Source organism: Oncorhynchus masou, chromosome 26, assembly GCF_036934945.1.
Source record: "Oncorhynchus masou masou isolate Uvic2021 chromosome 26, UVic_Omas_1.1, whole genome shotgun sequence".
In the NCBI taxonomy this organism is placed as follows: domain Eukaryota; kingdom Metazoa; phylum Chordata; class Actinopteri; order Salmoniformes; family Salmonidae; genus Oncorhynchus; species Oncorhynchus masou.
The window spans coordinates 14,161,331-14,176,330 of record NC_088237.1 but is presented as its reverse complement, the minus strand read 5'-3'; the positions used below and the strand labels follow the sequence as shown (position 1 = coordinate 14,176,330).

The window sequence follows — 15,000 nt, the reverse complement described above, 5'->3', positions numbered from 1 at the left end:
GATTGTATTACATCTGGCTACTGAATGTATCATTTTCTGGCCTCAGTGATAGCTAGCACTGGAGTATAAATCAATTCTGAAAACCCACTGCAGTTGCTAGTGCAGCCTGCCTCTCGCAGCGTGGTGCTGCAATTGCAATCTAAGCAATTGGGGATTATGTGTTCTAGGAGATACTGGTGAGGCAGAGCACACTCCCTTAGAGAGAGACAGAAGCATATATATACATATATTATAGAGAGAGAGAGAGAGAGAGAGAGAGAAAGATATATACATATACACACAGTTGAAGTTGGAAGTTTACATACACTTAGGTGGAGTCATTAAAAAACGTTTTTCAACCACTCCACAGATGTATGGTAACAAACTATAGGTTTGGCAAGTCGGTTAGGACATCTACTTTGTGCATGACACAAGTCATTTTTCCAACAATTGTTGACAGACAGATTATTTCACTTATAATTCACTGTATCACAATTCCAGTGGATCAGATGTTTACATACACTAAGTTGACTGTGCCTTTAAACAGCTTGGAAAATTCCAGAAAATTATGTCATGGCTTTAAAAGCTTCTGATAGGCTAACTGACATCATTTGAGTCAATTGGAGGTGTACCTATGCATGTATTTCATGGCCTACCTTCAAACGCAGTGCCTCTTTGCTTGACATCATGGGAAAATCAAAATAAATCAGCCAAGACCTCAGAAAAACAATTGTAGCCCTCCACAAGTCTGGTTCATCCTGAGGAGAAATTTCCAAACACCTGAAGGTACCACTGTACAAACAATAATACGCAAGTATAAACACCATGGGACCACACAGCAGTCATACCGCTCAGGAAGGAGATGCATTCTGTCTCCTAGAGATGAACGTACTTTGGTGTGAATAGTGCAAATCAATCCCAGAACAACAGCAAAGGACCTTTTGAAGATGCTGGAGGAAACAGGTATTAAAAGTATCTATATCCACAGTAAAACAAATTCTATATCAACATAACCTGAAAGGCCGCTCAGCAAGAAAGAAGCCACTGCTCCAAAACCGCCATAAAAAAGCCAGACTACAGTTTGCAACTGCACATGGGGACAAAGACCAAACTTTTTGGAGAAATGTCCTCTGGTCTGATGAAACAAGAATAGAACTGTTTGGCCATAATGATCATCGTTATGTTTGGAGGAAAAAAGGGGAGGCTTGCAAGCTGAAGAACACCATCCCAATCGTGAAGCATGTGGGTGGCAACATCATGTTGTGGGGGTGCTTTGCTGCAGGAGGGTCTGGTGCACTTCACAAAATTGATGGCATCATGGGAAGGAAAATTATGTGGATTTATTGAAGTCAGGTTTGTAGGCCTCCTTGCTTGCACACGCTTTTTCAGTTCTGCTCACAAATTTTCTCTATTGAGGTCAGGGCATTGTGATGGCCACTCCAATACCTTGACATTATTGTCATTAAGCCATTTTGCCAAAACTTCAGAAGTACGCTTGGGGTTATTGTTCATTTGGAAGACCCATTTGCGACCAAACTTTAACTTCCTGACTGATGTCTTGAGATTTTGCTTCAATATATCCACATAATTTGCCTTCTCATGATGCCATCTATTTTGTGAAGTGCACCAGTCCTTCCTGCAGCAAAGCACCCTCACAACAATATATCTGCCACCCCCGTGCTTCACGGTTGGGATGGTGTTCTTCTGACCCACTGGAATTGTGATACAGTGAGTTATAAGTGAAATAATCTGTCTGTAAACAATTGTTGGAAACATTACTTGTGTCATGCAGAAAGTAGATGTCCTAACCGAATTGCCAAAACTATAGTTTGTTAGCAACACATTTGTGGAGGGTTTTAATGACTCCACCTAAGTGCATGTAAACTTCCGACTTCAACTGTATATACACTGCTCAAAAAAATAAAGGGAACACTAAAATAACACATCCTAGATCTGAATGAAATATTCTTATTAAATACTTTTTTCTTTACATAGTTGAATGTGCTGACAACAAAACCACATAAACATTATCAATGGAAATCAAATTTATCAACCCATGGAGGTCTGGATTTGGAGTCACACTCAAAATTAAAGTGGAAAACCACACTACAGGCTGATCCAACATTGATGTAATGTCCTTAAAAGAAGTCAAAATGAGGCTCAGTAGTGTGTGTGGCCTCCACGTGCCTGTATGACCTCCCTACAATGCCTGGGCATGCTCTTGATGAGGTGGCGGATGGTCTCTTGAGGGATCTCCTCCCAGACCTGGACTAAAGCATCCGCCAACTCCTGGGCAGTCTGTGGTGCAATGGAGTGGATGGAGCGAGACATGATGTTCCAGATGTGCTCAATTGGATTCAGGTCTGGGGAACGGGCGGGCCAGTCCATAGCATCAATGCCTTCCTCTTGCAGGAACTGCTGACACGCTCCAGCCACATGGGGTCTAGCATTGTCTTGCATTAGGAGGAACCCAGGGCCAACCGCACCAGCATATGGTCTCACAAGGGGTCTGAGGATCTCATCTCAGTACCTAATGGCAGTCAGGCTACCTCTGGCGAGTACATGGAGGGCTGTGCGGCCCCCCAAAGAAATGCCACCCCACACCATGACTGACCCACCGCCAAACCGGTCATGCTGGAGGTTGTTGCAGGCAGCAGAACGTTCTCCACGGCGTCTCCAGACTCTGTCACGTCTGTCACTAGTGCTCAGTGTCAACCTGCTTTCATCTGTGAAGAGCACAGGGCACCAGTGGTGAATTTGCCAATCTAGGTGTTCTCTGGCAAATGCCAAACGTCCTGCACAGTGTTGGGCTGTAAGCACAACCCCCACCTCTGGACGTCTGGCCCTCATACCACCCTCATGGAGTCTGTTTCTGACCGTTTGAGCAGACACATGCACATTTGTGGCCTGCTGGAGGTCATTTTGCAGGGCTCTGGCAGTGCTCCTCCTTGCACAAAGGCGGAGGTAGCGGTCCTGCTGCTGGGTTGTTGCCCTCCTACGGCCTCCTCCACGTCTCCTGATGTACTGGCCTGTCTCCTGGTAGCGCCTCCATGCTCTGGACATTACGCTGACAGACAAAGCAAACCTTCTTGCCACAGCTCGCATTGATGTGCCATCCTGGATGAGCTGCACTACTTGAGCCACTTGTGTGGGTTGTAGACTCCGTCTCATGCTACCACTAGAGTGAAAGCACCACCAGCATTCAAAAGTGACCAAAACATCAGCCAGGAAGCATAGGAACTGAGAAGTGGTCTGTGGTCACCACCTGCAGAACCACTCCTTTATTGGGGGTGTCTTGCTAATTGCCTATAATTTCCACCTGTTGTCTATTCCATTTGCACAACAGCATGTGAAATTTATTGTCAATCAGTGTTACTTCCTAAGTGGACAGTTTGATTTCACAGAAGTGTGATTGACTTGGAGTTATATTGTGTTGTTTAAGTGTTCCCTTTATTTTTTTGAGCAGTGTATATAGAGAGCGAGAGAAAAAGAGGGAGAGAGAGAGAGACAGAGACAGAGAGAATAACACAAAAACACGGTTGGAACACAGAACTACAATTTATGGCTTTGACCTTGGCTCTGGAGTGGGTGACTCCAACCAGAACCACTGTCCAAAGCTCTCATATGTAATTCACCACAGGGCTGTTTAGGGCCCCTAGGGTGGAGTGATAGCCCGTGGAGGGTACGTACATACATGTACAGTCTCTCTGGTTCTTTGCCAGCTCGAACCCGGGCCGGCACTCGCAAGCCACGCCCCCCTTGGGGGTCTCCCTGCAGATGTGGGCGCAGCCGTGGTCCTTGTTCATGCAGTTCATTCCATCTGTGGAGGGAGAGAGATGGAGGGAGAGAGGGAGGGAGAGAGACAGAGAGGGAGAGAGGGAGAGAGAGAGAGAGAGAAAGAGAGAGAGAGAGAGAGAGAGAGAGAGAGAGAGAGAGAGAGAGAGAGAGAAAGACAAATCATATTAGTGGTAGATGGGTCTGTAGACCTGTGGTTTAGGACCAAAGGTCTTTGTAGGATCCCTGCAAGGTTAATCAGATGACTGTCTGATTTGGCTCATCCTACAGCCCCATGTGACGGAGGAGAACAAGAAAACATTGATGGGTAATGGTTGCAAAATTCTGGGATCTTTCAATACATTTTCTGGTTTTCCAGAATTCCTGGTTGGAGTGTTCTGGATGTCCTACTTATTCCCTCCTGATTCTGTGAGTCCTCCAACCGTGATTGCTGGAAAACCAGGGAAAACCAGGGAATTTAAGTTCCCTGAATGTTGAAACCCTATTGATGGGGTCATAATCATGTCTGACTGATTGACTGATGGGTTACAAGCCTGGCAAACACCAGTTGGACTAGAGGGCTGATGGGAGAAGGGCTATTTAAACATCCTCATTCACAACAATGAAGGGGGTGAAGTTCCATCTCCATCACAAACAGACTACAGACTCCTCGAGAGTGATGTGCTAAGAGTTTTTTATGAGCAAAATAAATGTGTTAAACATTCCTGCCACAGCCTCCCATTCCATCCTCACTGGGGATAGCACAGAGGCGTCTGTCTGTCTTGTCTGTCTGTCTTGTCTGTCTTGTCTGTCTGTCTGTCTGTCTGTCTGTCTGTCTGTCTGTCTGTCTGTCTGTGTGTGTGTGTGTGGGACAAGAGACAGGCGTGAGGGGGAGAGCGGGACGGGGGCTTATCAAACGTAGGCCTTGGACCCCAATGTTTTCCTTCCCTAATTGCACAAAGCCGGTTTCATGCTCTCTGACTTCCTGGCTGAGTGCACTGAGGGTCAGGGGAACATTAAGGATAACACCTTAAAGAGCTGCTCCCAGACACATATTCAAAACGCACAAACGCACAAATGCACACACACACACGCATGCACACACACACACGCACGCACGCACGCACACACACATGCACACAGTCAAGTCCCAGTCAGAGAGCATATGCCAGGATTAATTAAGCCAAGTGTTAATTTAATGGTTCGACACAGTTCAACTCCCTCCTCCCCCAGCCCTCCTCTCCTCTCCTCCCTCCACAGTTCAGTGGTGATCTGAGGTTCTTTCCTGTCAGTCCTAGTGGCTGTACATCCCACCCCCTTCTATCTTTACCCGTTTGACTTCAGCCCCGGCCTATTGATTCACACAGCAGCAAGGCACGCTAATAACTTAAATGGCCCAGTATTTAAATCTTCATTAGAGGGGAGAGATGAGGGGGGAGAACAGAAGAGACATTGGGGGCCCGGACTCTCCAGGGAGGAGTGGAGCAGGAAAACGCAGCCAAAGATATCATTAGGGTCTGGGAAGGGCCTGGAAAATTTACACAGAACGTTTGAGAATATTTTGGAATTTCTCCTCGTCGGGAGCAGGGATCAGATGATGAATGTCTTACGTGTGTGGAGTGTGTGATGAGTGTAAGTATGAGTGTGGGCGAGCACGTCAAAGTTACTTAGACACCGAGATGTTCTTAAAAGAAACTATATTTTTCATCAAAATAAAACCCAAAATGATCATTAAGGTGGCATGTCGGGCAGAAGAAAAGAGAGATGGACAGAGAGAGAGGGAGGGCACTAAGAGGATGAAGAGAGAGGGAGGGCACTAAGAGGATGAAGAGAGACGGAGGGCACTAAGAGGATGGAGAGGGAGGGCACTAAGAGGATGAAGAGAGAGGGAGGGCACTAAGAGGATGAAGAGAGAGGGAGGGCACTAAGAGGATGAAGAGAGAGGGAGGGCACTAAGAGGATGGAGAGAGAGGGAGGGCACTAAGAGGAGGGGATGGAGAGAGAGGGAGGGCACTAAGAGGATGAAGAGAGAGGGAGGGCACTAAGAGGATGGAGAGAGAGGGAGGGCACTAAGAGGATGAAGAGAGAGGGAGGGCACTAAAAGGATGAAGAGAGAGGGAGGGCACTAAAAGGATGAAGAGAGAGGGAGGGCACTAAGAGGATGAAGAGAGAGGGAGGGCACTAAGAGGATGAAGAGAGAGGGAGGGCACTAAGAGGATGGAGAGAGAGGGAGGGCACTAAGAGGATGAAGAGAGAGGGAGGGCACTAAAAGGATGAAGAGAGAGGGAGGGCACTAAAAGGATGAAGAGAAAGGGAGGGCACTAAGAGGATGAAGAGAGAGGGAGGGCACTAAGAGGATGACGAGAGATGGAGGGCACTAAGAGGATGAAGAGAGAGGGAGGGCACTAAGAGGATGGAGAGAGAGGGAGGGCACTAAGAGGTTGAAGCGAGAGGGAGGGCACTAAGAGGATAAGAGGATGAAGATGAGAGGGAGGGCACTAAGAGGATGAAGAGAGAGGGAGGGCACTAAGAGGATGGAGAGAGAGGGAGGGCACTAAGAGGATGAAGAGAGAGGGAGGGCACTAAGAGGATGGAGAGAGAGGGAGGGCACTAAGAGGATGAAGAGAGAGGGAGGGCACTAAGAGGATGAAGAGAGAGGGAGGGCACTAAGAGGATGAAGAGAGAGGGAGGGCACTAAGAGGAGGAAGAGAGAGGAGTGGGTCCTCCTCTAAAGAAAACATCCCTGGGACTTCAGCACCCACAGAATGCATTCTCTCACAAGGGACGTTTACCAAGACAAAACCACCTGTCCCCCCCCCCCAGACACCCCCTCCACTACATCCTGGTCCTCTCCAAAACCCTCAAAGAGCACTGGGCAGCCCTTTCTGGATTTCTCTTTGTGATGTGGTGAGAGTAACAGTCCCTGGGGGCCCTTCATGTGCTTCATTAGGGGTCCAAAGTATCTCCTTGGATAGGGGTGCTAGGGGTCCCCTTTACAGACAAGTCTAACACTACCATCCTAAAGCATCTCCTTTCTAAAGACTCAATCTAAAAGATTCAATCTAAACTCATCCAAGGTGTTCAGGCGACACGGTGGAAAAATGGAACAAATAAATGCCACATTTTCATATATGTGGAGTGAAATGTAAAGTTACACTTGTTCCTGTACAATCAATGTATTTTGGTTTATGCAAGTACATACATTTCACATTTGAGTTATTCTTTAAACGCACTGAAAATAAGCTCGGACCGGATAGGTTCAACCGACAGCCCTCACAACACAACAGTTGAAAAGATATACGCTGGAGCTGTTTTAGAAAAATGAAATTCATAAGAAAGAAGTGTGTACAATTTCATCTATAGTCAATTTAAACTTGGGTGAAGTCAAATAAAACTGGGAAAGGGAGAAGGTGGAGAGGGACCCCTGGACTCAGCACAATCTGTCCTGAAACAGCAAACAGAGCCGGGGGCCACCTGGGCCTTGAGCCCCGCTGGCCTCTCTATAGGTACAATATGATGAGATGGCTGGAGGAAGGCCTGGGAGGGAGGCAACTGAAATGTTCAGTTATCAAACCTGAAGTCCCAACGTGACGGCCCGATAAACGTTCTACCCACAACACATGTCGAGCTCTGACAAACTCCATTTGTGCTAAACGTCAATGACAGATAGAGAGGGAGGTGTGGGGGAGGGAGGGAAGGAAGGAGAAAGAGAGACAGACAGAGAGGGGGTGTGGGGGAGGGAGAGGGAGGAGAAAGAGAGACAGACAGAGAGGGGGTGTGGGGGAGGGAGAGAAGGAGAAAGAGAGACAGACAGAGAGGGGGGCGTGGGGGAGGGAGGGAAGGAGAAAGATAGACAGATAGAGACAGGGGGTGGGGGAAGGAGAGAAGGAGAAAGAGAGACAGATAGAGAGGGGGTGTGGGGGAGGGAGGGGAGGAGAAAGAGAGACAGATAGAGAGGGGGGTGTGGGGGAGGGAGGGAGAAAGAGAGACAGATAGAGAGGGGGGTGTGGGGGAGGGAGGGAAGGAGAAAGAGAGACAGATAGAGAGGGGGTGTGCGGGAGGGAGGGAAGGAGAAAGAGAGACAGATAGAGGGAGAAAAGGGGATGAGATGTAAAAAAGGCCAAGCGGAGACAGAGAAAAACAGACGGAGACAGACAGAGAGATAGACACATCTCAGCGAGTGTGGAAGAGAAAAGAGTTTGAAGTGAAACGGTCAGGGTTGAGTTGAGAGCAGGGCTGACTGTTCCATTACAGCTCCCTGTCCTCATTGTTATGACTGGGGAGGTCAGTGGGTCCAGAGCTACTGAATAACTCTGTAGTGAAAGAGAGGAGAGGAGGTAGCAGTACTGTAGTGGAGGAGAGGAGGTAGCAGTACTGTAGTGGAGGAGAGGAGGTAGTAGTACTGTAGTGGAGGAGAGGAGGTAGTAGTACTGTAGTGGAGGAGAGGAGGTAGTAGTACAGTAGAGGAGGAGAGGAGAGGCGGTAGTAGTACTGTAGTGGAGGAGAGGAGGTAGTATTACTGTAGTGGAGGAGAGGAGGTAGTAGTACTGTAGGGGAGGAGAGGAGGTAGTATTACTGTAGTGGAGGAGAGGAGGTAGTAGTACTGTAGTGGAGGGAGAGGAGGTAGTAGTACTGTAGTGGAGGAGAGGAGGTAGTAGTACTGTAGTGGAGGAGAGGAGGAGAGGGAGAGCGGTAGTAGTACTGTAGTGGAGGAGTGGAGAGGAGAGGTGGGTAGTAGTACTGTGTAGGGGAGTGGAGGAGAGGAGGTAGTAGTACTGTAGTGGAGGAGAGGGGTAGTACTGTAGTGGAGAGGAGGGTAGTAGTACTGTAGTGGAGGGAGTGGAGGAGATGAGGTAGTAGTACTGTAGTGGAGGAGAGGAGAGTAGAGTACTGTAGTAATAGTACTGTAGTGGAGGAGGAGGAGGAGTGGAGGAGAGGAGGTAGTAGTAGTACTGTAGTGGAGGAGAGGAGAGGAGGTAGTAGTACTGTAGTGGAGGAGAGGAGAGGAGGTAGTAGTACTGTAGTGGAGGAGAGGAGAGGAGGTAGTAGTACTGTAGTGGAGGAGAGGAGGTAGTAGTACTGTAGTGGAGGAGAGGAGAGGAGGTAGTAGTACTGTAGTGGAGGAGAGGAGGTAGTAGTACTGTAGTGGAGGAGAGGAGGTAGTAGTACTGTAGTGGAGGAGAGGAGGTAGTAGTACTGTAGTGGAGGAGAGGAGAGGAGGTAGTAGTACTGTAGTGGAGGAGAGGAGAGGAGGTAATAGTACTGTAGTGGAGGAGAGGAGAGGAGGTAGTAGTACTGTAGTGGAGGAGAGGAGAGGAGGTAGTAGTACTGTAGTGGAGGAGAGGAGGTAGTAGTACTGTAGTGGAGGAGAGGAGAGGAGGTAGTAGTACTGTAGTGGAGGAGAGGAGGTAGTAGTACTGTAGTGGAGGAGAGGAGAGGAGGTAGTAGTACTGTAGTGGAGGAGAGGAGAGGAGGTACTAGTACTGTAGTGGAGGAGAGGAGAGGAGGTAGTAGTACTGTAGTGGAGGAGAGGAGAGGAGGTAGTAGTACTGTAGTGGAGGAGAGGAGAGGAGGTAGTAGTACTGTAGTGGAGGAGAGGAGGTAGTAGTACTGTAGTGGAGGAGAGGAGAGGAGGTAGTAGTACTGTAGTGGAGGAGAGGAGGTAGTAGTACTGTAGTGGAGGAGAGGAGAGGAGGTAGTAGTACTGTAGTGGAGGAGAGGAGGTAGTAGTACTGTAGTGGAGGGAGGAGAGGAGGTAGTAGTACTGTAGTGGAGGAGGGAGAGAGAGTACTGTAGTGGAGGAGAGGAGGTAGGTAGTACTGTAGTGGAGGAGAGGAGGTAGTAGTACTGTAGTGGAGGAGAGGAGGGACTGTAGTGGAGGAGAGTAGAATAGTACTGTAGTGGGGGGAGAGGAGAGGAGGTAGTAGTACTGTAGTGGAGGAGAGGAGAGGAGGTAGTAGTACTGTAGTGGAGGAGAGGAGAGGAGAGGAGGTAGTACTGTAGTGGAGGTGAGGAGAGGAGAGGAGGTAGTAGTACTGTAGTGGAGGAGAGGAGAGGAGGTAGTAGTACTGTAGTGGAGGAGAGGAGAGGAGGTAGTAGTACTGTAGTGGAGGAGAGGAGAGGAGGTAGTAGTACTGTAGTGGAGGGAGAGGAGGAGTAGTAGTAGTAGTAGAGGACTGTAGTGGGAGGAGAGGAGGAGGTAGTAGTACTGTAGTGGAGGAGTAGTACTGTAGGAGAGGAGGTAGTAGTACTGTAGTGGAGGAGAGGAGAGGAGGTAGTAGTACTGTAGTGGTGGAGGAGTACTGTAGTGGAGGAGAGGAGGTAGTAGTACTGTAGTGGAGGAGAGGAGAGGAGGTAGTAGTACTGTAGTGGAGGAGAGGAGAGGAGGTAGTAGTACTGTAGTGGAGGAGAGGAGAGGAGGTAGTAGTACTGTAGTGGAGGGAGGAGAGGAGGAGGTAGTAGTACTGTAGTGGAGGAGAGGAGGTAGTAGTACTGTAGTGGAGGACTGGAGGTAGTAGTACTGTAGTGGAGGAGAGGAGGTAGTAGTACTGTAGTGGAGGAGAGGAGAGGTAGTAGTACTGTAGTGGAGTACTGTAGTGGAGAGGAGGTAGTAGTACTGTAGTGGAGGAGAGGAGGTAGTAGTACTGTAGTGGAGGAGAGGAGAGGAGGTAGTAGTACTGTAGTGGAGGAGAGGAGGTAGTAGTACTGTAGTGGAGGAGAGGAGGTAGTAGTACTGTAGTGGACTGGAGTGGAGGAGAGGAGGTAGTAGTACTGTAGTGGAGGAGAGGAGAGGAGGTAGTAGTACTGTAGTGGAGGTAGAGGAGGAGAGAGAGGTAGTAGTACTGTAGTGGAGGAGAGGAGGAGGTAGTAGTACTGTAGTAGAGGAGGTAGTAGTACTGTAGTGGAGGGAGAGGAGGTAGTAGTACTGTAGTGTAGTGGAGGGAGGAGAGGAGGTAGTAGTACTGTAGTGGAGGAGAGGAGGTAGTAGTACTGTAGTGGAGGAGGAGGAGAGGAGGTAGTAGTACTGTAGTGGAGGAGAGGAGAGGAGGTAGTAGTACTGTAGTGGAGGGAGGAGAGGAGGTAGTAGTACTGTAGTGGAGGAGAGGAGGTAGTAGTACTGTAGTGGAGGAGGAGAGGAGGTAGTAGTACTGTAGTGGAGGAGAGGAGAGGAGGTAGTAGTACTGTAGTGTAGTGGAGGAGAGAGAGGAGGTAGTAGTACTGTAGTGGAGGAGAGGAGAGGAGGTAGTAGTACTGTAGTGGAGGAGAGGAGAGGAGTGGAGTGGAGAGAGAGGAGAGGAGGTAGTAGTACTGTAGGAGGAGAGGAGGAGGTAGTAGTACTGTAGTGGAGGAGAGGAGAGGAGGTAGTAGTACTGTAGTGGAGGAGAGGAGAGGAGGTAGTAGTACTGTAGTGGAGGAGAGGAGAGGAGGTAGTAGTACTGTAGTGGAGGAGAGAGAGGAGGTAGTAGTACTGTAGTGGAGGAGAGGAGAGGAGGTAGTAGTACTGTAGTGGAGGAGAGAGAGGGTAGTAGTACTGTAGTGGAGGAGAGGAGAGGAGGTAGTAGTACTGTAGTGGAGAGAGGAGAGGAGTGGACTGTAGTGGAGGAGAGGAGAGAGTGGAGGTAGTAGTACTGTAGTGGAGGAGAGGAGGAGGTAGTAGTACTGTAGTGGAGGAGAGGAGAGGTACTGTAGTGGAGGGAGAGAGAGGAGGTAGTACTGTAGTGGAGGAGAGTGGAGGAGAGGAGGTAGTAGTACTGTAGTGGAGGAGAGGAGAGGAGGGTAGTACTGTAGTGGAGGAGAGGAGGTAGTAGTACTGTAGTGGAGGAGAGGAGGTAGTAGTACTGTAGTGGAGGAGAGGAGAGGAGGTAGTAGTACTGTAGTGGAGGGAGAGGTAGTGGAGGAGGAGGTAGTAGTAGAGGAGGTAGTAGTACTGTAGTGGAGGAGAGGAGAGGAGGTAGTAGTACTGTAGTGGAGGAGAGGAGAGGAGGTAGTAGTACTGTAGTGGAGGAGAGGAGAGGAGGTAGTAGTACTGTAGTGGAGGAGTGGAGGAGGAGAGGAGGTAGTAGTACTGTACTGTAGTGGAGGAGGAGAGGAGGTAGTAGTACTGTAGTAGTAGTACTGTAGTGGAGGAGAGGAGAGGGAGGTGGAGGAGAGGAGGTAGTAGTACTGTAGTGGAGGAGAGGAGAGGAGGTAGTAGTACTGTAGTGGAGGAGAGGAGAGGAGGTAGTAGTACTGTAGTGGAGGAGAGAGGAGGTAGTAGTACTGTAGTGGAGGAGTGGAGGGAGAGGAGGTAGTAGTACTGTAGTGGAGGAGAGGAGAGGAGGTAGTAGTACTGTAGTGGAGGAGAGGAGAGGAGGTAGTAGTACTGTAGTGGAGGAGAGGAGAGGAGGTAGTAGTACTGTAGTGGAGGAGAGGAGAGGAGGTAGTAGTACTGTAGTGGAGGAGAGGAGAGGAGGTAGTAGTACTGTAGTGGAGGAGAGGAGAGGAGGTAGTAGTACTGTAGTGGAGGAGAGGGGGTAGTAGTACTGTAGTGGAGGAGAGGAGAGGAGGTAGTAGTACTGTAGTGGAGGAGAGGAGAGGAGGTAGTAGTACTGTAGTGGAGGTACTGTAGTGGAGAGAGAGGAGGTAGTAGTACTGTAGTGGAGGGAGGAGAGGAGGTAGTAGTACTGTAGTGGAGGAGAGGAGAGGTAGTAGTACTGTAGTAGTAGTACTGTAGTGGAGGAGAGGGAGGAGGTAGTAGTACTGTAGTGGAGGAGAGGAGAGGAGGTAGTAGTACTGTAGTGGAGGAGAGGAGAGGAGGTAGTAGTACTGTAGTGGAGGAGAGGAGAGGAGGTAGTAGTACTGTAGTGGAGGAGAGGAGAGGAGGTAGTAGTACTGTAGTGGAGGAGAGGAGAGGAGGTAGTAGTACTGTAGTGGAGGAGAGGAGAAGGTAGTAGTACTGTAGTGGAGGAGAGGAGAGGAGGTAGTAGTACTGTAGTGGAGGAGAGGAGAGGAGGTAGTAGTACTGTAGTGGAGGAGAGGAGAGGAGGTAGTAGTACTGTAGTGGAGGAGAGGAGAGGAGGTAGTAGTACTGTAGTGGAGGAGAGGAGAGGAGGTAGTAGTACTGTAGTGGAGGAGAGGAGAGGAGGTAGTAGTACTGTAGTGGAGGAGGAGAGGAGGTAGTAGTACTGTAGTGGAGGAGAGGAGAGGAGGTAGTAGTACTGTAGTGGAGGAGAGGAGGTAGTAGTACTGTAGTGGAGGAGAGGAGAGGAGGTAGTAGTACTGTAGTGGAGGAGAGGAGAGGAGGTAGTAGTACTGTAGTGGAGGGAGGAGAGGAGGTAGTAGTACTGTAGTGGAGGAGAGGAGGAGGTAGTAGTACTGTAGTGGAGGAGAGGAGAGGAGGTAGTAGTACTGTAGTGGAGGAGAGGAGAGGAGGTAGTAGTACTGTAGTGGAGGAGAGGAGAGGAGGTAGTAGTACTGTAGTGGAGGAGAGGAGAGGAGGTAGTAGTACTGTAGTGGAGGAGAGGAGAGGAGAGGAGGTAGTAGTACTGTAGTGGAGGAGAGGAGGAGAGGAGGTAGTAGTACTGTAGTGGAGGAGAGGGAGAGGTAGTAGTAGTAGTGGAGGAGACTGTAGTGGAGGAGAGGAGAGGAGTAGTAGTACTGTAGTACTGTACTGTAGTGGAGGAGAGGAGAGGAGGGTAGTACTGTAGTAGTACTGTAGTGGTGGAGAGGAGAGGAGGTAGTAGTACTGTAGTGGAGGAGAGGAGAGGAGGTAGTAGTACTGTAGTGGAGGAGAGGAGAGGAGGTAGTAGTACTGTAGTAGTGGAGGAGGAGGAGAGGAGGTAGTAGTACTGTAGTGGAGGAGAGGAGAGGAGGTAGTAGTACTGTAGTGGAGGAGAGGAGAGGAGGTAGTAGTACTGTAGTGGAGGAGAGGAGAGGAGGTAGTAGTACTGTAGTGGAGGAGGAGTAGAGAGGAGGTAGTAGTACTGTAGTGGAGGAGAGGAGAGGAGGTAGTAGGTAGTGGAGGAGAGAGAGGTAGTAGTACTGTAGTGGAGGAGAGGAGAGGAGGTAGTAGTACTGTAGTGGAGGAGAGGAGAGGAGGTAGTAGTACTGTAGTGGAGGGAGAGGAGGTAGTAGTACTGTAGTGGAGGAGAGGAGAGGAGGTAGTAGTACTGTAGTGGAGGAGAGGAGAGGAGGTAGTAGTACTGTAGTGGAGGAGAGGAGAGGAGGTAGTAGTACTGTAGTGGAGGAGAGAGAGGAGGTAGTAGTACTGTAGTGGAGAGAGGAGAGGAGGTAGTAGTACTGTAGTGGAGGAGAGGAGAGGAGGTAGTAGTACTGTAGTGGAGGAGAGGAGAGGAGGTAGTAGTACTGTAGTGGAGGAGAGGAGAGGAGAGGAGGTAGTAGTAGTAGTAGGGAGGAGAGGAGGTAGTAGTACTGTAGTGGAGGAGAGGAGAGGAGGTAGTAGTACTGTAGTGGAGGAGAGGAGAGGAGGTAGTAGTACTGTAGTGGAGGAGAGGAGAGGAGGTAGTAGTACTGTAGTGGAGGAGAGGAGAGGAGGTAGTAGTACTGTAGTGGAGGAGAGGAGAGGAGGTAGTAGTACTGTAGTGGAGGAGAGGAGGTAGTAGTAGTACTGTACTGTAGTGGAGGAGAGGAGAGGAGGTAGTAGTACTGTAGTGGAGGAGAGGAGAGGAGGTAGTAGTACTGTAGTGGAGGAGAGGAGAGGAGGTAGTAGTACTGTAGTGGAGGAGAGGAGAGGAGGTAGTAGTACTGTAGTGGAGGAGAGGAGAGGAGGTAGTAGTACTGTAGTGGAGGGAGGAGAGGAGGTAGTAGTACTGTAGTGGAGGAGAGGAGAGGAGGTAGTAGTACTGTAGTGGAGGAGAGGAGGTAGTAGTACTGTAGTGTAGTGGAGGAGAGGAGGAGGAGTACTGTAGTAGTACTGTAGTGGAGGAGAGGAGAGGAGGTAGTAGTACTGTAGTGGAGGGAGGAGAGGAGGTAGTAGTACTGTAGTGGAGGAGAGGAGAGGAGGTAGTAGTACTGTAGTGGAGGAGAGGAGAGGAGGTAGTAGTACTGTAGTGGAGGAGAGGAGAGGAGGTAGTAGTACTGTAGTGGAGGAGAGGAGAGGAGGTAGTAGTACTGTAGTGGAGGGAGGAGAGGAGGTAGTAGTACTGTAGTGGAGGAGAGGAGAGAGGTAGTAGTACTGTAGTGGAGGGAGGAGAGGAGGTAGTAGTACTGTAGTGGAGGAGAGGAGAGGAGGTAGTAGTACTGTAGTGG

The 15,000-nt window shown here is 49.4% G+C and overlaps 1 protein-coding gene across 1 annotated transcript in view; it reads right to left on the bottom strand.

Annotated features, from left to right (window-relative positions):
• Positions 1–15,000, bottom strand: part of LOC135515095 (signal peptide, CUB and EGF-like domain-containing protein 1) — a 209,829-nt gene that overhangs the window by 51,072 nt on the left and 143,757 nt on the right. The window contains exon 4 of the mRNA XM_064938927.1: positions 3,674–3,799. Within this exon, the coding sequence (XP_064794999.1) occupies positions 3,674–3,799 (126 nt within the window). The remainder of the gene's footprint in view (positions 1–3,673; positions 3,800–15,000) is intronic.